At 39.9% G+C, this 23588-nt stretch overlaps 10 protein-coding genes across 10 annotated transcripts; 4 read left to right on the top strand and 6 right to left on the bottom strand.

The window, feature by feature from the left end:
* Positions 1 to 2422: 2422 nt before the first annotated feature.
* GCK72_002362 (uncharacterized protein) lies at positions 2423 to 2764 on the bottom strand (the record flags this gene model as incomplete). Its single annotated transcript, XM_053723389.1, has 1 exon — positions 2423 to 2764. One exon carries the CDS (start codon positions 2762 to 2764, stop codon positions 2423 to 2425), a length of 342 nt encoding a protein of 113 aa, XP_053592034.1.
* GCK72_002363 (uncharacterized protein) lies at positions 2464 to 6773 on the top strand (the record flags this gene model as incomplete). Its single annotated transcript, XM_053723390.1, has 7 exons — positions 2464 to 2632; positions 2882 to 2976; positions 3424 to 4306; positions 4594 to 4934; positions 5049 to 5143; positions 5194 to 5665; positions 6429 to 6773. 7 exons carry the CDS (start codon positions 2464 to 2466, stop codon positions 6771 to 6773), a joined length of 2400 nt encoding a protein of 799 aa, XP_053592035.1.
* On the bottom strand, positions 6385 to 6780 carry GCK72_002364 (uncharacterized protein; the record flags this gene model as incomplete). Its single annotated transcript, XM_053723391.1, has 1 exon — positions 6385 to 6780. One exon carries the CDS (start codon positions 6778 to 6780, stop codon positions 6385 to 6387), a length of 396 nt encoding a protein of 131 aa, XP_053592036.1.
* A 543-nt stretch (positions 6781 to 7323) lies between these two features.
* On the bottom strand, positions 7324 to 11163 carry GCK72_002365 (uncharacterized protein; the record flags this gene model as incomplete). The annotated part of the gene is made up of 14 exons (XM_053723392.1): positions 7324 to 7348; positions 7392 to 7462; positions 7505 to 8053; positions 8103 to 8172; positions 8218 to 8406; positions 8450 to 8594; positions 8703 to 8879; positions 8971 to 9079; positions 9123 to 9416; positions 9498 to 9649; positions 9697 to 9788; positions 9836 to 9944; positions 9993 to 10637; positions 11079 to 11163. The coding sequence occupies 14 exons, from the start codon at positions 11161 to 11163 to the stop codon at positions 7324 to 7326; spliced, it is 2712 nt and encodes a 903-aa protein (XP_053592037.1).
* A 519-nt stretch (positions 11164 to 11682) lies between these two features.
* Positions 11683 to 13620, top strand: GCK72_002366 (uncharacterized protein; the record flags this gene model as incomplete). Its single annotated transcript, XM_003112020.2, has 5 exons — positions 11683 to 11739; positions 12027 to 12560; positions 12696 to 12993; positions 13041 to 13412; positions 13460 to 13620. 5 exons carry the CDS (start codon positions 11683 to 11685, stop codon positions 13618 to 13620), a joined length of 1422 nt encoding a protein of 473 aa, XP_003112068.2.
* Positions 13621 to 14360: 740 nt separating this feature from the next.
* Positions 14361 to 16516, bottom strand: GCK72_002367 (uncharacterized protein; the record flags this gene model as incomplete). The annotated part of the gene is made up of 5 exons (XM_053723393.1): positions 14361 to 14558; positions 14608 to 15333; positions 15376 to 15966; positions 16019 to 16212; positions 16261 to 16516. 5 exons carry the CDS (start codon positions 16514 to 16516, stop codon positions 14361 to 14363), a joined length of 1965 nt encoding a protein of 654 aa, XP_053592038.1.
* A 1012-nt stretch (positions 16517 to 17528) lies between these two features.
* Positions 17529 to 18098, top strand: GCK72_002368 (uncharacterized protein; the record flags this gene model as incomplete). Its single annotated transcript, XM_003112141.1, has 3 exons — positions 17529 to 17552; positions 17731 to 17879; positions 17924 to 18098. 3 exons carry the CDS (start codon positions 17529 to 17531, stop codon positions 18096 to 18098), a joined length of 348 nt encoding a protein of 115 aa, XP_003112189.1.
* A 67-nt stretch (positions 18099 to 18165) lies between these two features.
* GCK72_002369 (uncharacterized protein) lies at positions 18166 to 18985 on the bottom strand (the record flags this gene model as incomplete). Its single annotated transcript, XM_003112060.1, has 3 exons — positions 18166 to 18581; positions 18628 to 18823; positions 18869 to 18985. 3 exons carry the CDS (start codon positions 18983 to 18985, stop codon positions 18166 to 18168), a joined length of 729 nt encoding a protein of 242 aa, XP_003112108.1.
* Positions 18859 to 19887, top strand: GCK72_002370 (uncharacterized protein; the record flags this gene model as incomplete). The annotated part of the gene is made up of 2 exons (XM_053723394.1): positions 18859 to 18967; positions 19784 to 19887. The coding sequence occupies 2 exons, from the start codon at positions 18859 to 18861 to the stop codon at positions 19885 to 19887; spliced, it is 213 nt and encodes a 70-aa protein (XP_053592039.1).
* GCK72_002371 (uncharacterized protein) lies at positions 19817 to 23531 on the bottom strand (the record flags this gene model as incomplete). Its single annotated transcript, XM_053723395.1, has 13 exons — positions 19817 to 19993; positions 20623 to 20817; positions 20866 to 21045; positions 21090 to 21533; positions 21579 to 22198; positions 22243 to 22395; positions 22443 to 22569; positions 22619 to 22743; positions 22791 to 22872; positions 22915 to 23081; positions 23134 to 23270; positions 23324 to 23434; positions 23482 to 23531. The coding sequence occupies 13 exons, from the start codon at positions 23529 to 23531 to the stop codon at positions 19817 to 19819; spliced, it is 2568 nt and encodes an 855-aa protein (XP_053592040.1).
* Between the last annotated feature and the right edge of the window lie 57 nt (positions 23532 to 23588).

A 23588-nucleotide genomic window follows, 5' to 3' on the forward strand; every position in this document is an offset into this window, starting at 1 on the left:
TACATTCGTGTGGTCATTTTCTATTATCAATGTTTCATGACGAATTCTGGCACTTGGGGGTGTGATTTTAGAAGATGTCAAATCTAGAAACTCGTGTGGCTCGTCAAAAAGCAAGTGGATCGTGTAGAAATCCGAGAGTCGGAGCGTTTCAGCTGGCTGAGAAATTGCTCCAGCGAGCTTCAAGTCATTGATTCAAATATTTCTCTGCAAAGTTGCTACTTTAGAGTGCTATTACACGCTAGTAAAACCTTTCAACTATTCTAATGTTCAAGTTTGCAAATCTGTAGTTATTACAGTAACCCAATCGGTCTTATCGTCAATTCCAAATCCCTCTTATTAGTTACTGTCAAACTATCCAAAAGATGTTTTTTGTTTGGGTGTTCAGTTTTCTAAAATCGTACACATCTTCTTCTTCTTCTTCTGCCCTTCTCCTCCTCCTTCTTTTCATTTCCCTAATAGCCATTCGGATGCCAAAAAGAAACCAAAAGCTTCAGTCCGGCGACGCGTTCTCTTTCTTCCACTTTCTTCTTCTTCTCCTTCAACATCTTCTAACAAACATCGTCGTCCGAAAGACTAGAGAGACGATCCGAATCACTGTGGCGGATCTCAACGGACGATATGCAAGAACAGGTCCAGAGGGAAGAGAAAAAGAAGAAGAAGCCTCTCTCCTTCAACGTCCATTATGCAAGAGAGTGCGCGAACAAAACGAGCGAAGAAACCGGTCCATTTCTCTTTTTCTCAATATCTCCTTTATTCATATTCTATCCATCTGATTTTCTCTCCCTCTCAACGCCTACAACTCTTCGGAAGACCACCGTCGAATCCGAATCCATGGATGAATGGTCGTTGTCGCGCGGGCGACTATTCTCGGGCGGCGCCATGACTGACCGTCGCTCTGCTTCTCTTATATCTAAATGCTCTTTTTTTAAATGTCTAGCTACTACCGTAATCCTCTCTATTTTCTTTTTGCTTCCAATTCGTCCCCCTTCTTTTACACCAACATCACCAGCTATTTTCTCGCTTCTTTCCCTTTGTACATACTATTCATCTCCTCGTTTTGAACGATCCTCCTCTCTTCTTTTCTCAATTTGTCCTTTTTTCCTACGTTTTCCAATTTTGATTTCATATTTACCAAGCTACCGTATCCCTCCTCCCCAACTTTCCCATCACTTTTCTCCTTTTCACCCTCACGAGTCCTTTTTTTTTTGAAAATGGTGTTTCGGCTCCTTTTTAGGTGCTGAATCATTGGTGAGAGATACGAGAAAGACAAATAGAAATGACCCCGCCTTCTGTTTTTTTACTTCAAAATTTCCAACTTTTTTCTTTTTTCTTTCTCCTTTTTTTTTGTACCTCTACCCTCCTTCTCCCATCATTGACCTATAAATGAATGCGTCATTATTCTAACTTTCTCTCAACAATTTCCTGATATACTTCCAAGATCTAATTAAGGATAACAACTTCCTATCTAAGAATCAAACAACTGCGAGAGTGAGAGTTAATCAGCTAGACGGTATCGCAATCCATGTGTGGTTCTCATCGCTTTTATTTATTGTTTTCCAAGTTTATTTCTAAGAATACTATTCACACCTTATCCCATTTCTCCGTATGACTATAAATCCTTCCAACTCATCAATTCTGCAGTATTCTGATTCCATGTAACTTGAAATTTCAGTGTCCTGAAAGCCACTCACTTTGAGCGTTTTTCTGATATTGTTAGTTTTTTTTGGAGTGTTTCCTAATTGTGTTTAACTAATCTAGAATCTAGGGCTCCAAATTCTTAACTGATAGTTTTTTATATGTTAGAACTGGTTAAAGCCATAACTCTGTATAGAGAGGATTCATCTTAAAGACTTTTTCAATTGAAGAAAGAGCTATTGATTTGTTCCATAATCTTAAAACTCTTGCACAATCCAGGACTCTTTGATACGTTCTAAACTTCCCAACCCAGTTTCTCAAAGATAATTGCAAAAACCCAAACATCTTACTTGACCTGTACCAATTCATTCATTCCTGTTGTGCTACAACCTATTGCACAACTGCTCTCCATTCCCCTGACCTACCCCAATATTTTCTATCATCTACCGTAATCAATTTCCAGCTTTTCACTTTCTATTTTTTGCTCTTTTTCTCTTCGAATCTACACTTTCTGAACACTCTTTTCCTGATTCCTAAAACCGTCATTTTTCGAGTTCTTATCACATTTTTCGACTATTTCGGCGCCGTTTTCCTGATTCTCGCCCTCGCCTTTTCCGTCTCTCTATTTTTTTGCTCTCTCGTTTGTTTTCTTAATTGTTTTGTATTTAAAACTTCTTGAATTTCCCTGAAACGTCCATCTGAAACTGTATTCAGTTCCTTGATTTCATCTTTAATTTTCCTCATTTTCAGAAGCAGACCCTATATAGATACTCTCCTAATCTCACCTTCATTCCCATCCTCTTTTCGATCTCATTGAATTCTTTAAAAATGGGTCAAGGATGTGGGGATGATGGTGTACCGCCGGCACCGTTCTCTTCTGCTCACTCACCGGCTCACTCCCCTCTGTCCGTTGGTGTTTCATCGGCTTCATCCGCCACGTCGTCTTCTTCAACACCTCCTCCTTCAACGTCTCCAACTGCTTCTGGAGCTGCTCCAGGTAAGGATCAAGATACTTCTTCTGAGAAGCTGAATTCATCAGAAGTCGCATAAAATTTCGTTTTCCAGTCCCCTCATTTTCTTTTTCTTTTCCATATTTCTTATCAAATTTCGATGCCGCCAAGCTTATCATTCGTTATCATTTATCACTTAAAATGTTCTTTTCCCTCTTTTAGACACCAAAAAAGAGAGAAAATGACGGAAGAGACAAAAAACAACAACAATCACTTCAAAATTAATTTAATTCCAGGTGTGCAGGCAACGGAAACTGACTGGAAACGGTTTAGTGATGAGCGACTCGCCGAGTTATGTATATTTCATGTTCCCGATAAAGTTATCTCGTTGGTGAGTGGTCTTCTAGTCTTTTCTTAGAATTGAGGGAGCAACAATGAAAAATAGATCTGTAGTACCAATGTAATAGTTTTGGGTTGAGGTTTAAGATTATTCCATGGCGTTGTCCCATAATCTCGATATTTGTAGTGGATATAGAAAAAAAACTGAAAATCTTCATTTCATAGTTGAAGCTATAAAATCAGAGAGCGTTGTTACCTTGCCGTTCTAAATCTTTTCAGGAAGGACTCTCACAACGAAATTGTCAACTATAAAAATATAGCTCTAGTTTTTTTCTACATACCCCTATTAAAATATTAACTTTCCGGAAAAGGAATTTTTATAACACACTGTCAAAGTTAGTTTAACTGTATACTGCAAATAATTCAAACATGTTAGTCGGTACTGTAGTTTCGATTCAGCACAATCACCTACTTCATTTCAAACATTTCTTTCATTCAGCCGAACCCAAAACGATCGGAATGCACTCTCCCAATGAATGTAATTCTGAAACCCTCCTCGAAAAATCGAAAGAAATCCTCAATTTGGTCATCGGATCAGATTCCAAGAGGTGTTCGATTTGGTCCTCTCGTTGGAGAAATTCGATTAGTCGATGTGGAATCAGCACTCGTTTGTCCTGCAGAAGCATCAATGGCAGGTGGAACAACAGCCCAAGAAGAAATTCCATTTGATGATTGTCCAGAGGAATGGAAGATTTTCTCACCTTCTGGAGGTCGATTAACAAAAACAATAAGTGTAAAAGATGATGGTAGATCAAATTGGATGAAGAATGTAGTTGCTGCAGAAGACGAGAATAACCAGAATATTGTTGCGGCACAAGTTGGGAATGATATATATTTCTATGCAGTCAAACCGATTGATTCAAATACTGAATTATCATTTTGGTTTAGCAGAGATTACGCAAGAAAATTAAATTATTCAACGACACCGCAAGTAAGGACAAGACTACCCCTACAAGCATCAACTCCTCTGATCCCTTCAATACCTTCAATCCCATCTGCACCGCCTGTTTCTTCCTCCACAGCCATTGCAAGCCTAGCTGAAACAGTTGTAGCAATTGATTATTCAGTGAAGAAACTTGTTGAACCAGTCGATACTCTCTCAACGGATGCATCCTCAACAAGTGATAATGATGAAGAAATGATCGATGTTGAAGAGAGTTGCACGCGGCCTTCTGCTCCAGAAGTATCAAGACCCAATGTTATTCAGAACCCGGTGGTTCGACCAGTTCCAACGAGAATCACAAACTTTGCTTCACCATTGTCAACTCTCGATCCATTGGCAATTTATAAGGATTATTTGAGGAAAACGATTCAGTTAAACAGTGAGTTCATTTTGTTTTTCTTTGTTGATTGGTTCTTTAAGGAAATCTTAGCTACCGTAATGTAACTGAGTCCTTCTCCTCTCTCACCTTTTCACAGTCATCTTTCATTTTTCTTTTTCTAAAATTTAGCTAGAATCTAAAGGTAACTGCTCTTTTTTTTATGCCTTTTTGTTACTTTGAAAAACACGAAAAGACAGTTTCAGTCAAATTGTGGGGTATTTCATGCTAAAGTTTTAGAAAACTCCAAACTATGAAAAAAACCTAAAATTCACAAGTTTGAATTTCAGAACTCACTGAAACGGGAATGTTCGCTAGTCCTGTAGTCCAAACTGCTGCAACAATCACAGCGACTGGAGGACGATCCGGACAACCGATAGATGTTCAACCAGTTCTCGCAGCGACCGCTGGAGCTCATTTCGGAAATTACGCAGCCATTTATGGAAGTCAGGATTTCCAGCATGAGTTGAAACCATTGTTCACGACTGCCACGCCGACGTTTGGTGGTGGAGGTATGGGCGGAGGATTCGGAATGGGAGGAAGTGGACATGCTTCTTCATTTCATCAACTTCCTTTTGTTAATCATTCTGCTTCATCTCATAATGATTCTTCGTTCAATGGAGTTCCAAATGTATGTTTTAGTAAGGGAATAGAGTAATGATAACACTCACCGGTAGAAAAATAGTCGGTGGAGCATGGCAGAGGCAACAAAAGCCAAACTGACTAATGAAATATCATTTTTCAGTATGTACAACAACAAGAGAATGGAAAAACGAGATATGCGTGTAAAGACTGCAATAAGACATTTGGACAGTTATCAAATCTGAAAGTCCACGTCAGGTTAGTGACTTCATATCGCCATCCCAGTTTCCAATTTCCTCTATTTCCAGAACGCACACCGGCGAGCGACCATTCAAATGTGAAATCTGCACAAAAGAGTTCACTCAACTCGCCCATCTCCAAAAACATCATTTAGTTCATACCGGAGAACGGCCACATCGATGTGATATCTGTGACAAAAGATTCTCTTCCACCTCAAATCTCAAAACCCATCTACGTCTTCACAATGGCCAGAAACCGTACACTTGTGACGTGTGTGACGCGAAGTTTACTCAATATGTTCATTTAAGACTACACAAAAGACTGCATGCAAATGAAAGACCATTCAGTTGTAGTACTTGCGGGAAGAAGTATATTTCACCGAGTGGATTGAGGACTCACTGGAAAACGACGACGTGCAAAGAAGAAGATACAAAGGAGATGCAGATGTGGAAGGCTGGAAAAGATGATTTGATGGATATTAAAGGAGAAATTGATGATGGAAATGGAAATAGTTATATGGATATTTTTGAGAATCCATTGGTATGTGAACACCTCTGTTATCACAATCAACACTAACACATTTTCTTGAAAAATGCATGTCAAAAACCACTAACACTTAGCGAACTCATATGATTGCATGTCTTAATCAATTTATTTTCGGAATAAAAATGTTTCTAATATGAGATTTTTCATGTTTGAAGTGTCTGAATTTCGAAAATATGGCGAATCCCGTCTTACAGTACCTCTCAGAATATTTCTAAATTCTCAGTTGAACATTCTCAGTTGAAAAAGACATAGTCAATTTTTGCAAGATGCATGGAATTAGCCGAGAGGTTCATTGTCCCAGTTGACGAATTTTTTGTAAAATCTCCATAGTTTTGACTTCGCACGTTTCGCACTGGAATGCACCAACTGGTAGGAGCAACTATCTTGTTGAGCCATACTTCCGGACATCTTGTGAAACGATGTCAACTGTAAAAATTGTTCTGGAGTTTTGTCCTATACGTCGTGCATGAGTAAAATAGAGAAATAAGGGATTCTCAAAGTTAGCGGATTCTGAAAAACTGAAAAAATCTTCTCGGCACGTTCATACCCAATTATTAACCTCCTCCCCTCCCTATTTCCGCCCTAATTCACACTTTTTCACTGCTTTCTTTCAGAATTCCGATCTCAAACCCCGCCCACTCCTTCCTATCGAAACTATCTATAGTGTAAGCTTTTTCACATTTTCTGCACGCGCTTCCTCGCACAAACCACTGCTATTGAACCCGATTTACACTCCAATTATTCAATGATATTTCAGAAATACAACATATCCAACCCCTCACTACTCGGACAGGGTCCAAGTGGAATGCAAGAACAACAGGCACCTCCACCGACACCCCAGCAACAACACATGATGTATGGAAACTCAATGGGACACATGGGACAACCACAACATCTACAAGGACCTCCACCTCCTCAACACTTCCGAATGGATCATAATGGAATGCAGAATGGAGGACATCCACACCCGCATCAACTGATTCAAACACAACAAGGACCTCAATCACAGCAACATCCACATGATAGCATTCATCAACCTTTAAGACTTCCTGATCTGAAATCTTCGCTTCTTCCAACTCTCGGTCTTCCACACTATCAATAATTTTCATATTTATTCTCAATTTTAGCGATTTTTTCTTTTTTGTGAAGAAGTTGAAAATGAGTTCTCACCTCCTTTCCCAATTTCTCATAATTTCTGTGAGATCAAAACCACAATCAATCAATCATATCATTTGCACCTCTACCATCTTAGCATTTCTTTAAATATTTTCTATTCAAAAGTACAGTATCCTGCCCCCCTTTCCATTCCACAACGAGTCTCCCATAATATTTAATTGTATTCATATTCCAAGTTGAGTTCAAACAATTCGTATTATGATATACATCCTCTCGAGAAAGTTTAATTTCAACATTTAATTCCGTTTCCTCAATCATTTTCTCATTCACTCTTGCTTTACTCTTCTTCTTTTTCACTGTCACTTTCACCCCCAATTTGTCATTTCAAACCCTCCAACTCTTCTGTGATCCTTCCTTTTTTAATTCCACCTCATCAGTATTTCTTTTTTTGTTTGTAATGTACATAAAATATCAAAATTCGTTTTTATTAACAAGAATCTTTATTCAAAAAGATACAGAGAAGACAACAGAACGGATCATCCTTTGATCTTGCCGTAGTACCTAAAAATTGATTTGGAATAGAGAACAGAAAGTGATAACAAACTTGAATTTGATGGCCGAATTCATGAACTTGTTCTGGGAAACAGCTTCTTCTCTGGCGATTTTGTAGGTTTCCTGAAAAAGAAATGATGGATAAAAAAGAAAAGTTACGTCTACCTTCTCCTCTTCAATATCCATCCGCTTCTTATCCACATCATCAGCATCCTCATAAAATTCTTCTGGCTCGAAAACATCAATATCCGGAACCAACATGAATTTAGTCACTCGGGCACTTCCATCCTCCTTCTCAGCACATAAAGTCACTGCTTCACTCTTTGCATTCACTCCCAATAACTCCATTCTTGGTGGCCGATCAGCTACAGATTTCACGAATTCAGCAAACGTCTCTTGTAATTGCTCCTTTTGGAATTGAGTTCCAGATAAATCATGATGAGTTCTAATTTCGTTTCGAAGAATTTCAAGAAGAGCTTCAGTGATTTCGGTCCCTTTTTCCAATTTCTCATTCAGATTCATATTCCATTTATGATGCAAAAAGAGTCGTTTGTTGAGTGGAAACATCTCGTCTTTCATTATTTCTCTCTGTTCTTTTGGAAGTTTTTGAATTTCTTTCACTTCTTCTCGAGTCCACATCGAAATTGGATCATATGTAGGGGCAAAACGAGCTGGGAAACGCTTCATGGCAAACCAGAGAATTGCTGACCAAGTCTGAAATAAACTTGATGTTCTAGTTTTCAGACTAATTGATATTATAGACATTTGGATCGGTATAAACTCCTTGAACAAAGCTGAAAGACCCATAGAGAGTAGAGACAAGAGTGAGAGTCCTGAAAATGAGTATTTTCGATTAAAGATACTGTTTCTGACGTTACCATCCAAAAACATATTTGCTTCTCTTATCAGATGCTAGGATAGTGAAAAGCCACGTGACAGATAGAAGACAGATTCCAATGAAGCAAAGAACAGTGTTTCGACGGCACTTTTCTGCAACCCAACCATCAATAATTCCAATGTCTCTCTCGATTCGTTGACGAATTTTCAGATTGTACAGTGGACGGCGACTGGAAAAAAATTATTGGAATCTTCGGGATTATAGAAGATTACTGGGTCAAAAGAACACTAGACTCCGCAAAAGCTGCAGTTGAGACGACCAAACATAGAACAATCCAGATAGCAGAGAGCCAAACGGAAGTAGTTTGATTGCAGATGACACCGAGACATGTCCACGTGGATGGCAGATAGTACCAGTCTGAAAATGTTTAGTCTATCCAAAAGTTTATCTGCAATTGTGTATTCTCTAATAAGTTTGAACTGCCCCCCACTTTTCCAAGATTTCCTTCAAAACTAGCTCACTCACTCGATTTGAAAATCACCGCCAACGCGACAGCCATCATAATCAAAGGTATAACCATCCTCGGTGCAGCCTTGATTCCCCAAGCTTTTCTATATTCGAAATCTTTCTCCCACTCGTTCAGATGAACACATCGAACCACTTGATTCGCATTGTATCCTTCCAACATCCATTGAATCATTGCTGAAATTTCAGTTTCGTTTATTAACTTGAATATCAGTTTGAAGCTTGCCTCCCATGAAGCAGAAGTGAATAATTAGGAAAAACATTCGACAAGTTGCCAAAGAGATCTTGAATAGGTACGGGTCATTGAAAAACAAAACACAAGTAGTTCCCAGCGTCATGAAGAATGCTCTGGCTGCTTGATGAGTTTCTTGCGGGTCCTGAATAATATAATTCAGAAGTTTCTATTCTCCTGCAACCTACATCTTCTCCAGTTGATCTATAAATCTTTCCGATCGACTTTGCAGCAATTGTCAAAAATATCCAAGAATTCGTTTGAACAGCATAAATAGTTGGAAAGTCAATGATATAATTTCCAAGTCGCGTGAAAAATGAATCAGTTGTATTGGTGACTCGATCCTTATTCACTTCACAAGAATCTCCTTCGTATCCCCAATCGCAATCACATTTTACATTTCCGAGAGTATCAGAGCATTTTCCATGTCCATTGCAGGTTTCAGGAAGACAAGAATCAGAAGTGTACCAACATGTTCCCATCTGGAAAGAGGTTCATGAAGAGATTATTGTATATCCACTGTTGTAACAGTATCCAATATAAAACTCCTATCTAAAATTTACCGAATAAGAGCTTTTACAATTGCATTGGTATCCCGTTTTCCCATTTTTATCAGTTGCTTCACTACAGCTTTCCGTTCCTCGCTCGAAGCATAGCGAGCAATATTCCACAATTTCAGCTGTCGTGTTTGGTAGTTTTTGAGCGTCTCCGGAAGCTAAAATAATCATTTTTCAGTCATCCTTATTCTAGATTTCTATTTACCTTCACAACTAATAGTAGTCGGATTTGGCATCATATTTCCACGTGATCCACAAGCAACTGTAGATACTGATTTAGTGTAAGAACAGGTTATACTGAAAGAAAAGTTTAAAAAATTGAAGCCCGCAAGTCAAATCAGAACCTGGTAGTCGAAACACTGACAATAACTTCTTTAGATGAGCTGAGAATTGTGTTCAATTCAAGAACATCCAGAGCTGAGTCGACGTAACATTGAGAAATATTACAGTATTCTGAAGTGAATCCAGTTTTTGAATTTTAATAACCTCTGAGAAACCCACGTGGAAGAACACAAATAGCAGAGACATTCGATGTGGCATCAGATATTCCAACAGTCATTTCGATTGGTGACGTCATTCCAGTCAACATGTTTATATCAAACACTTGAGCTTTCTTATCGAATCTCTCTTGAACTGAACCTCCTCCATTTGCAAAGTACCAAGTAGTTGAGTAGGATGAATTCACTTTCGTCTTCAATATCTGAAGATCAAGCAGATTTCGAAGATGTTCCAGAGATATCAGATTCCGAAGGTTGACAGTTTGACAATAGGAGAGAGCGGATTGATATGATTTGATATTTGATAAATCAACTATGAAGTAACAGAGAGATTGACCAATAATGTATCCATCTGGGCATTGAATCAAGCAAGATGGGTTCACTGTGGTTGTTATCGAATCAGCAGCTTCCGCATGTTCAGTCCATGGAGCCGTAACTGTGGTCGATAGATTGTCAATCTCGTCATCCCAATAATCGTTATACAAAAAGATAATGTCAGTTGCATTCGAATAATCTATGATTGGATAGGATGCAGTTGAGTAGGCAGTATACTTTGAAGGCAACAGGGAACATTCACAGAGAATTGATTCCAAACTTTCACAGTTCGTAGTAACTTTCTGGCTGATACCGTTAATAGTGCAGTTTACAGCTGGAATATTAGTCTTAAAAAGTGAAGAGGATATCGCAAGTGGTATATTTTGAGCGTAGTTCTAGCTAAAATGATTTCACGCGATTGAAAGTTTTTACGAGATTTTGAAACATTAATAGTTTACTAAAAGATGCCCCATCAGACTCCAGGGCGTAAAGATTCTTAATTTCAGAGTCTAGAGTTTCGGGATTATAAATTCTGAATCCAAAACTCTCACTTCCGGATTTCTAACTTATCATTTCGAACTCTTGGCAGCAGGATACTGAATTCGAATCGCGAGATTCAATTCTGAAATTCTGAACTCGTTTTCAGGTTCTAAACCAGTGTACTCTAGGTGGTTGCACCCAGAATTCACTATATTGAACTTTAAATATTCAACCCTGAGCACTCAGAAAACTAAAAATAATATTATCATTCCAATCATTTCCCTTCTCAACTTACGAAGATCAAACAAATCCAAACTTGTTGCTGTTGTAGTCCCAACACTAGTTGACGCTTCTGAGATACTCAATTCATCATGAATCATCGATATAAATGGGAATCTCACCTGAATTTTCAGTTGAAAACAAGACAAGAATCAGAGAAATGACAAGCAGCCGCTCTCTTTCACGCATCTTGTAAGCGAATGAAATGATTTTTCGAGGCGATTCGAGGGAAGAATCGTTCGGAGAAACCAAGCAACCAAACGTATTCTCTTAGTATCCTAGGATATCGCCTCATTATTTTCTATTTTTCGTGTTTTTGCCATGAGATGAATCCATTAAAAATGGAAAGTGTATGTCCTCTCCTAAATCTCGAAAACGGAAGTCACAAAGTGTTTTTTCTTCGGAAATCCACGTGTTTCAAGCATAGTTTCATATCAGTTTCAAATAATAAAACTCCGGTAGAAAATGAGAGAAAGAGTAAAGAAGAGTGTGGTCAGTCAACTAGATACAATTCAACTGATAACAGACATACCTGACAACTCCTTTCGATATTATAATCATTCGCCTCCGGTCGGACTCACTGATAGAGCACATTCTATCATTTGAAAAGAGGTTTGGAAATGAAGATTGTTCTTTCCATTTTAGCTACTTCTGTTTTATTTGTGAAGGCAGGATTTGTAAGTTGTTTCAAAAAAATAATCTTGGAATTCGACTGGCCAATTTTCAGTATTCAGTGAAAAATTAATTGACTGAATTCTACACAACTTTGTTGTACGAACTTTCCGTAAAAATTTCTAGTTCGGTGAAAGTTTTAGTGCAAATTAGAGCTATTTCATGACAATGGAGTATAACTGTTTTAAATGAATCCAAAAATGCAAAAGCCGAATTCATTTTCTTGCAATTTTCAGAAATTTCATTGTATTAAAACAAATTTTTATCCCTAACATAAATCATATATTTACAGCATGAAGAATGTCAGCAAACTCTTCGTGAAGGTCGTCTTCGAGTTGAGACCATCGCTGAGAAATTAGCATCTCGAGAAATCGACCGTCTCGTTTCACTGATGTCCAAATCAAAAGACCAAATCAAATCATACAAAGACGAGAGTTTGAATCTCTCTCCAAAACTCCAAGATCTCATTAAAATCCGAGATGGTCAACCACCATGTCCTCAACCAAATGCAACAATGTTCACAACTTCAACTACTACAACTACTCCGAAACCAACTACAACTGCTCCAGCAACAACTGCAGCTGACACTACGACCAATGGAAATACTGACGGAGCTACATCCGGGTCTCCAGCAGGATCCACGTCATCTGCTCCAGCAGGATCCACGTCACCTGCTCCAATGAGTTCTGCGGCTCCAGAAGTGGTAGAAGAAATAAAGAAGGGAAAAGATGAAGAGAAGATTAGTGAAAAGTTCAATCCAAGTAAATTGTATGTTACGAGAACAAACGATATGGATCCATTCTCCTGGTATATGAAAACTCTGCATGTAAGATTTACAGGTTTCTGTTTTTTTTATTTTGAAATATTTTGCGACCTGTATTAAAGTGTGCTCCATTTTTTTCAACAGGAGGTCCCGATCCAGAATTGACTAATTGCGAAACGTAAATTTCCCAATTTTCAGTATTATATGAAACGCGAGTCCGAAGTCTGCAACAACCAAATCACTAACCTGAACTCCGTCACCGAAGACCAGTTGTTCGGATATTTTTCCACGTTGGCAGCCGCCCATCCTGGACCATTTTGCTCCCTTTGCCATCGCTTCACTGAAGAAATCCACTCGAAAGTACTCAAACCGAATAGTCTTCTGATTGCTGATGATGAATACCATATTTCCCATTTACTCTATAATCATTTCCCATCTCCAAAATCTATTTGTACTGCAATTGCTCCTGGATGTGATGAGGATTACGCTTTGAAAGGTTAGTTAAAGACACAAGTTGTCCGTTTTGAATCTTTATTTTTCCAGTTGGAAATCTAACGGAATCTGTGGTTTGCCTCGAATGCACCGCCTGTATGTCAATTACGAATGTCCTTCAACACAAAATATTCTTGCAACCGGCAATGCTTGATCAGGTTTACAATTGGCTTAGAGGAAATCTCTTCCATAATATATGCGCAGAGTTATGCCTTGCATTCCAAGGTCTCGATATTCCACTTTTCCCACATGGATTAACCTATGATGGTTGCCAGAATGTAATGAAAAAGAAGTTTTATCAACTAATTGATGTGGCAACTGTAATTACACGACCTGAAAGATTCTGTAGTTTGGAAATTCAATGGTGTGAGCTGAATGAGCAACCAAATGCTCTCCATTGCCTCAGGGAACTGTGCCAAGAATGTAATCGGCTATCACAATTGATCTCATCCGAAATGCTCAACTTTCAGACTTCAAAGATACTCCACAAACTCGTTGGCTCTGCAGTCAAATACCAGATCGTCCAGAGCAAGCAGACGCTTTTCTCAATATTCACCAAACGAAAGTACGGAAAGAGAAGAAAGATTATCATGTGAAGTTCCAGCAAAGAAATCTTCATGATGAACTTTAGTTTTGTTACATTGGATAGCATAATTTGAATGTAATAAAATGTTTTCTTCTTTTTTTCCAGTACTTGTTGTATTTCGAAACTCTCGTCAGTCACGAAGTTGATTTAGACACATTGTACCGATTTCAAGTGTATGTTTGTTCGTGACCGTTCCCGAACAAAACTTCTAACTCAGTCATAATTCTGTTCAATACTATCGATGCGTTCTGTGTTTTTACTAGTTTCTATTTCTACAATTTTTATTGATGGGGTAGAATCCATACAATGTCAGGTCTGTGATTCTTTTCAAGGTTACTGCGACTTTGACGGTGCTACTTGTGTAGGCTCCAAATGCTCGAGAAGGACTGCTCCAATGTCAAGTCAGTACTCAGAAAAACTTCCTTCGTAAAATCGTTCTTTAGGTGGCCTTATTCGAGAACAGAGATTATGCGTTCCATCTGATTCGCCTATTGGATGCAGGAAAACAGTGCTTTGGGATGGAATTGAAGGAATTGAATGCGTCTGTCAAGGTCATTTGTGCAATGTTTCGTTTCGAGGACCAATTGGTTATGTAATAACACTGACTTTTTTAATAATTTTATTTTAACATGAATAAACATCCCAAAAAGGAAGATTATTCAGGGGATGTGGAGGCGGCTAAACCTACCACTAACAAGTAACAAAAAGAAGGGGGTGACATAAAGAAAAAGAACAAGGGTTAGGCTTAGCCGGTAGGGGTGACAGCATTTTAGATGTAGAAGTTATTACTTCTGAGCAGAGGCGAGAACGGAAGCAGCCTCGTCGACCTTTGAGCGGAAAAGATCACTATCTTGGAGCATCATGATCAATTCAGAGTTGTCAATCTCGAGCATCATTCCCGTGATCTTTCCGGCATCCTTGTGTCCTGGATAGAGCTTCTCGATCAAGGCGTAGATACGCTCACCAAGAAGTTGCTTTTGCTCCTGAAAAAATAAATAATGCCTTCAAAAATAGATAAGCTAATGATCTTACTTGTGGAGCAGCAGCAGCCAACATAGCTGAAGTGAGTGGCTCTTGTCCTCCAATAACGATTCCTTGCGGTCTTTGTTGCTGGTACTGCTGACTGTAAGGCTGTGGAGGAGCCTTTGGTCCGGAAGGAGCTGGTCTTTGCTGTTGCTGCTGTTGTTGTTGTTGCTGTTGAGGTGGTGGGCGTTGGATATTCTGTTGCTGAACACCGGCGTTCTGGGCTCGTGGTGGTCCTTGCATACGGACTCCTCCTTGAGCAACTTGGCTGTACTGCTGAGGTGGCCCGCGTGGTCCTCCTTGTTGGTTCTGTGGACGACCCATACGGTTCGGGTAGACACCTGGTCCTTGAGCCATCATGTATTGGTTCTGCATCGGATACTGATTTTGTTGACCCCAACGTCCTCCTCCTGGACGAGCAATTTGAGGTCCACCAGCGAAATTGCGCTGTTGTTGCATAGGGTTGGCGACGTAGTAGCCCGGACCAGTTTGAGCAGGATTGTACATGCCTCCGCCAGGAACGTTACTGTGCATTCTCATGCTAGCAAGACGTTGCATGTACTGCGATGCGAGCTGGGCACGACGATCTTCCTTGCGTTGGGCAAGAGCAACGTAGAGCGGCTTCGAACAGACCATCTTCGAGTTCATCTCTGTGACAGCGGTTGTCGCCTCTTCTGGCTTTTCAAAACAGACGAAACCGAAGCCTTTCGATCTTCCATTTTCGTCAGTCATAACCTGAAACAAACTTATAAAAAATTCAAGAGGAACCAAACCAACCTTCGCACTCGTGATGTTTCCAAAGTTTTCAAACTGCTTCTTCAGAGCTTCATCGTCGACAGACTCATCGAGGTTTTTCACGTACAAGTTTACTCCTTGGTACTTCTGCATACGCTCAACCTTGTGTTGTTCGTGCTTCTTTTTTAGCTCAGCATGTCTCTCCGACTTTTTCTGAGCGCGGCAGACGTGGAGCTTCAAATCCGATCCATCGACGGCGGAGTCATTGAGCGCTTGAACAGCAGCTTCGGCTTCTTCTGGTTGTGCAAAAGCAACAAATCCGAATCCCTTAGATTTACCATCCGAAGTCATAACATCGCAACTTGTAATTGCTCCATACTTGGCGAAAAGCTTTTCGAGAGTTTCCTTGTTGTAATGGTCACCAAAGTTTTTGACGTAGACGTTGGTGAACTTTTTGGCAGTCTCTCCAAGTTCTCGGTTACGTTGAGCGCGTGGTTGGAACTTGCCAACGAAAACTTTCTTTCCGGCAAGAAGCATTCCGTTGACTTTCTGGATGGCATTTTGAGCGGCTTCTTCGGTTTCGAAATGAACGAATCCATAGCCCTTGCTAGAACCTTCATCGTCGATGGCGACCTGTACAACATGAATTCACGACGGTTTTTAAGTGTTCTATAGGAAACGTTACCTTGCAGGACAAAATGTTTCCGAAAAGGGAAAAGGTGTCGTAAATTGACTTGTTGTCAATGACCTTATCAAGGTTTTTGATGAAGATGTTCCCGGCTCCGGAACGACGCATTGCAGGATCTCTCTGCGACCACATGATTCTCATCGGCTTGCCATGAAGTGCTTCGAAATTCATGGTGTCCATGGCACGCTCAGCTGTAATTAAAAATGTGAGGAACGACATGAATTGAAAAAAACTCTTACCATCGGCTGGTTGCTGGAAGTTCACATAAGCGTAACCAAGGGAGAGACGAGTAGCGTTGTCTCTGCAAACTCGGATGGAAAGAACAGGCCCTGCGGCACTGAATTTCTCGAACAGAATAGACTCGTTGACATCGGGATGGAGATCTCCGACGTAGAGTGAGGCCATGGTGTAAGACGAGCCAGTTGGGTTTTGTCCTGGTTGAGGGGCTCCAGCGCCAGCAACGGGAGCAGCAGGGGTTGCGACGTTCATTTCCATGATTCTACTGAACGAAGGGGTTTTTGAATATTAGATAGAATATAGTTTTTTTTTTCCCGAAGAACGACTGTAACGTGTTCGATGGTTTTTAATAGCACAATTTAGACGCGAACGGAGGAGACGGTGTGGGACGCGATGTCCAGCTAATCAGACCGCACCCTACAACTGAAATGCAAATGAATCTGGGTGTACCAGTACGCAGTGGGCGGAGTCAAACATTTTTCCCAGGAGCACTTATCCTGTGGGAAAGGAAAAAGATGGCGTGGGAGGGTCTTATCGCAAGCCGTTATTGGCAAACTAATTACGCGAGTTATGCAGAAAATATTGGGTTTGAGTAATAATGTATGATGGGAACAAGGAAATCATAAGAACACGGCAAAACTCGTTACAAATCGATTTTCGAAAAAGAAAAAATCGATAAAACTCACGTTTCGGTGTCGGATCGGCCAAAGAAAAATTTTTTTGGTGATTTTTTAGATTTTTTAAATTTTTATGGGTTTTTGAGCAGTTTAAATTGGGATTTACTGTCCTTTTGCTCAGAGCCAGGAGAACTCGGATCCCAAAAACCGGAAAAAGAGACACAGATGTTTAAAGGGAGGCGAGGGTTGTTGGACGGGTCTCGCCACGAAAAGCGCCGCAGACCGTAGGCATCGGGTAATTCGTCTATTCCTGTCCCAAAAACCGTCATTTTTTCGATCTTTTTCTCTACAGAAATCAGCATTTTTTTGTGTACATCTGTTTCTCAGTAATTAAAAAAAGTTTAAGACTACTCCTAGAAGCTTTTCTACGTTTAATCACTTCGAATATATTCAGTATTCGAATGTTTTTCTATAAGTTTTGTTTCTCACCAGTTTTATTCAGAGACGTAGAAATATTTTGAAGTTTAGCTGATTGTTGTATTGACAGCACGGAGAAATACGCTGATCTTTGTTGTCACACCACCCCCGTTCTCATTTTCGTGGAATTATCGAGAGTTCACGTTCCAACTAGTAATCTTGCAGGTAAAATCATCATGGCTCCAGCTGCTAAGCCACAGGTTAGTGAAGTTTCTCTGGAGTTAAATTTTCGAGCAGCGATGGAGTAATCCGGAGCTCGTGATTTAATTGAGAAGGAGTAACTTCCCCACTCATTCTGTCACAGGCTCTGGGTGCTCAATGTAAGCACTCAAAATTTATATACTTGCGACGTGCAAAACTCTATAAAACAAGTTTTAGGTCAAGAAAAATGCTGAGAACATCAACTCTCGCCTCTCCATGGTCATGAAGACCGGACAGTACGTCCTCGGATACAAGCAGACCCTAAAGTCCCTTCTCAATGGAAAGGCCAAGCTTGTCATCATTGCCAACAACACCCCACCACTCAGGTTCATAATTAATATTTTTCAAAACGTAATTTGTTTTTCTTCAGAAAGTCCGAGATCGAATACTATGCTATGCTCGCCAAGACTGGAGTCCATCATTACAACGGAAACAATATCGAGCTAGGAACCGCTTGCGGACGTCTCTTCCGTGTATGCACCCTCGCTGTTACAGACGCCGGAGATTCCGACATCATCCTCAGCGTTCCATCGGAGAGCGCATAAACTGTTCGTTATTGTTAAAATAAATTGTTAAACACGGAAACGCTTTAAATAATTTATTACTCATTAATTACTGCATATCGACAGGGGGCTTCACTGCGCTTTCTAATTGCGCTTCATAGATAATGTCTCGAAAGGTTTTCTGAATTTTAAGCCATCGTACTCGATCTTTATAACCAATTTCTTTCAATGGTAAATAGATGGATCGGCAGAACTCCATGTATTCATCAGTCGGAATTTCTTCTAGCTTCTCCTTTTTCATAGTCGGTCCCTGGTACATATCATACGATTGGGCTGGGAACGTCATTGACACAGCCCGCTTCTTCAAAGCGAAGTCCGGTTGATTAACAGCATCGAGAAACATTAGAGAGTCGAAAAATTTCCACTTGGGACGGATAAGACAACCATCCTGATCATACGTTATCTTCCGACGTGTCTTGACATATGTATCCTTCAGGTTTTTCCAGTGTTTTTCAACTTCTTCAACTGAAAATAAATGAATTGAAGCAACATTTGTTTCACAAAACCCTACTGGACAACGGCGGACTCAAAACAAATTGAGAGTTTATAACATCAACTACTTCTCCGAAAAGACGTTTTCGGGTTGCGGAACTGCATTTTTCACGACTCGAATCCCACAAAGGAGTGCGGTGACTTATAGCTTCACACATTGCAAATCGTACACTATCTGTGACCTGCCTCATCATATACTGAACTTCTTCTTTCGGCTGAAAAGAGGCAAAAGGTATACAGAGAATCTCATATGAGCAAACCTGCACAGCTACATGTCCCATGTGAGCATGAGATGGTGGAGCTGATGATGTTGTCTGGTTCTGATGGTTCTGATGGTTCTGATGACTTTGGTGATTTTGGTGAGTCCATTGATCCATTTTTGATCTCGCAGGAACAGTGGACTCTGAAAGTATAGGGATGGAGAGGAAAATTCAAAAATAGCTAATATTCGAGCCGTGAATGTCAAATACAGAATATGAAGTTGATACGGAGACGTTTCTTAATGTTGATCTTGAAAGATGTAAAAAATGAATATAAGTTTATGTATGTTTTGATTCTTAAAAGCTCACTTTTCAGGTTTTACGTGGTATTTTCGATCGATTCACCAAAAAGGGTTCTAACTTCTAAAAAGGGACACTGATAACAACATAATCTTGCAGCTATCATACATCAAAACATTTAATTTCCAGTTAGTTTAAGCATTTACTCGAGTTGCGACGTCGCGAAACGTCGAAAATTGATCGGGACGACGCGTGCGGTGCCGCGTTGCGTGCTTGCTGCAAGATAGTGTACGAAACAAGGAGAGTGCATAATTTCTATTTATTATTATGAAGAAGTAGAAGCACACTGGGTGGAAAGAGAGGGCACAAACACAATTATAATACAACCAATATGGCATCTTGATTTGAGAAAAAATACAGTAAATTCTACGAATCTGATGAGGTTATTTAGTTACGGAAAAAAGTAAAGAAACCTTGTTCAGGAATCGTGAAAATTTAAATGGAAAAAGCCTATACAGGATCGCAAGAAGCTTTTTATGAATTCCTGAATGGGATGTTGTTTACTATCTCTAAATGTTTTCCGGTAAGTGGGTAACCTCATGAATAACTCAACTACAGTACCTACAAAAAAGAAAAGATAGGAAATAACGTTCAATTTTCTTCATCTACTTTTAGACAGTTCAGGGAAAGTTCTGAAGGCAAGAGTTATCATTGTGTTGGTCTATAATGAAGCGGATGCTCGCTGGATATCATTGGAAGCGATGGCGAGTGAACATTGAGTCTGCATGAGAATCGTTTTCCAGCGATATCAATCTCGAAGTGTCCAGATGAAACGAATTCAGGAGAGACTCCGAATTCCTTATTTTCGACGTATCCAATGCATACCTGCAATTGAAATTCATAGTTAGAATAAGATGCTCGGCGCCTTGATTCTTACTTCCAAGAAAAACTTTTCATTTTTTTGGTACATTGTTTCTTGTTCTCACGATCATTCAATTATTAGGCTCTCTCCTTTTTCTCTCGGTCGACATTTTATTGTCGATTTCCAACTGTGGAATATCTAATCCCTTTGTCCACACTATTCATTGTAAGATCATTGTGAGAATGTCATTTTCCCAGGAGTTCAACAAATTTCCTACAGACCAAAAGATGTTATCGTCTCAATAAGTCCGTATTTGACAGTGTTAATTGAAATGTCCAGATGTGCATGACCTAATCTCATTGTCTAAATGGCTTATTGTACAAACAGAACCGTTCCCAAGTTTAAAAAAATTTGCTTCTAGGAAAAGAGGTCGGTGAGCTAAAGACCTATCCGATAGTGTTAATTGACAGTTTGATGGATGAATACAGTCTGTCACTGCTCTATTATACAAAAAGAGATAATGATGAGTAGTCTGATCGATGTGGATTCATCTGGAGCTGACAATCTAAAGGTGTGACAACAAACGAGGGACAGGGGAAATTGTATCGAGGATATATTGGGGGACCATGTTTTGAATGAAAAATGAACTTACTTGACAGCCCAATGTGAAGCCATAAGCAGCCGAAGTTGTTAATCCAACTGGTCGACCATCTTTCAGAATAGTTTCACCTCCTTGTGGCCACGGATCCGTTTCCTTATCATGTCCATCGACAAGCAGTTGCACGAATCGTTTTGAAACTCCTCGTTCGACCTGCTCCTCGAGAGCTTTCTTTCCTATGAAATCTTTCTGAAATTCACCACTTTCACGCATAAAAAAAGAAAATATAGATCGCACCTTGAAGTCGACTCTGAAAAGTCTTCCGCACTCAACAGGAGTTACTGTGGCATTGATATCCTGACCCCAATAGACGTAGAACTTTTCTATTCGAAGTTGACGAAGCGTATAATAACCAGCATGTTGGAGACTGTACTCTTTTCCAGCTTCCAGAATCTTCTCGTACACATTTTGGGCCACCTGAATACCAAGCTTGTGTAGATTATGTATCCAATTAAACTCACTTCATTAGGTATATAAATGACCCAACCAAGTTCTCCACAATGGGTAACACTAATCGCTCGTATTCCAGTCGCCATTCCAATATTAATCTCTTGGCATCTAAAAGTTGGAAAGTCATTGCTGCTCATTGATAAACCAGTGATATCTCCCATCAAGTAACGAGAAGATGGGCCAATCATGTCAAGAGCCGTATAAGCGCCGGTCACATCTTGAACGTGTACTCGAGCTTTCAGAATTGCCTGCCATTTTTTCATCCATACAAGTACTCGTTCCTGCTGAATTGTTGGAGCCACCATAAAAAACTTCTTGTCGCCTAGCCTGCTGAGAGTGCAATCAGTGACATATCCACCTTTCTGATGTTGCATTCCAGTATAAACTGTTGTTCCAATTGGTTCGTCAACGTTTGCTGAGCACAGAAATTGAAGATATTCGACAGCATCTTCGCCCTGAAAGTTCATCGATATGTTTTAATTACAGAATCAGTCTCATACCGTAATATCATATTTGCTGAAGCTACTCATATCCATAAGTCCAACTCGTTCTCTACATGCTTCGTACTCACTGGCGACTCGTTCAAACCAATCCGGTTTTCCAACGAGAGAGTCTTGCCCACTCATCAATGCGTTTCGTTCTGATTTCGCAGTTTTTTCAAACCACAATGGCCGTTCGTAACCCATAATCTCTCCAAACACAGCTCCAGCATCTCGCAGTTGATGATAAATTGGTGCCATCCTCAAATTTCTTGCAGTATGACATTGGTGGGAGTGGTAAAGATTTGAATACGTCAATGCAGCCACTTCCGGAGTTCTTCCTATCAAGTACTGACTGTTCGCATGAAGATCAATGAATCGTCCAACATCAACACGAGCCACGTCTGCAGTGGAACTTTGTGATTCACACATTAGTTCTCCGAGCACTTTTCCAAGTCCTCCAGCCAGTGATAGCCCTTGACCATTCATTCCACACATGACCCAGTATCCTTTTGCTTGGGAACTCTCTCCAATAGTTGGAAGCTTGTCAGGTGTATACGCTTCCATCCCAACTATTAAATCACCATGATTGCATTCTCCAAGCATCGGGCATCTGGAGATAAGCTTTTCGAGGTTAGAATCTATAAAACTAAAATTATTCATAGTTTTAGCAGTGCAGTGATACCGAAAACATTCCAATCGGGTTCTGGATGTTGCCATGGTGTTGCTGAACCTGTTTGTCTGGCTAGAGGTCTGATACTTTCTTCAGAGAATCCTGCACAGAGAGTTTTGAATGAAGTTGTACGAAGCATGATGTTTCCGTCCAGATCATTGAAAACTGAACTTATTCCTATTGTAGAATAAAATAACTTCACATTGACTTACTAGGGGTCATATCACTAACAGATCCAGTTGGTAGTTTTGATGTATGAATGTAAGAATATGTACACGGATATGCTGCAGTTTGAACATGCTGATGTGGAAGAGCTTTCACAAGATGGCTTCCAGCCCACTGAAAAATGGATAGATGTGGTCATGAAAACAATCAAAAACCTTCTTACGATTCCTGCAGCATCAACAAAGTGACTAGTTTCAATGAATCCCATTTTTGTAGAAACGCCATAAACTTGTTTTTCATCTCCAATGTGCACCTCTAGAACTGGATTGCTTTCGTATATCAACGCGCCTAGAAACTATTGGATGAAGATGAATAAGAAGATAATTTGAATTTACCATGATCCTTTGCGATCAGAGCAAGATGTTGACACAAAGCAACTGGATCCAAAGCGACGTCTTCTGGAGAGTACAAAGCCAACTAAAGCAGATAGTAATTTATGAATCATAAAACTGAAAATACCTGAACATCCTCAGTCTGCAAAAACGGCCACCTTTCGAGCATTTCGCTTTGACAATCAAGCAGTTCAACCTTGTCGTTATGAACTACACCTCTCGAATACATTCGCCGCAGGAGAATTTCGTTTGCCATGCTTGAGGCAAGATATGTTCTACCACATTTTACATACCCTGGAAACATTAGAACATTTGGTAGAAATTCATTTACACTATTAGAACATACGGAATTTGCAAGTTTTTGCCAAATGTGAGTACAAATCGAGAGAAGCTTGAGCAATAGCTTGAAGACTTGTATCTTGCCAGAATATTGGAGCAGATACGAGTCCAGCAGAGAGTCCTGTGGCGCCAGAACATCCTATCCTGGAAACTACATGATTTGAAAAACACGATGTACGGTTTCATGAAATACTCACGAATCTTTTTCAACCAGTGCTACTTTTTTACCCCGTTTCGCTAGATGATAGGCAATAGAAGTTCCTGATATTCCACCACCGCAAACGACGACGTCAGCGTTGGCGACTGCTCTGAAACATTTTGAATTTTCCTGTTTGATTTCTGACTGATTTTTTACGTTGTATAACTTCTGCTCCATCTCCATTTTGCCAAACGATGCCCGATCATCACATTTATGTACAAACCTGTTTGTTCAAACTATTGGTTATATTTATAATTTTGGAA

Source organism: Caenorhabditis remanei, chromosome I (genome assembly GCF_010183535.1).
Source record: "Caenorhabditis remanei strain PX506 chromosome I, whole genome shotgun sequence".
NCBI classification, from domain to species: domain Eukaryota; kingdom Metazoa; phylum Nematoda; class Chromadorea; order Rhabditida; family Rhabditidae; genus Caenorhabditis; species Caenorhabditis remanei.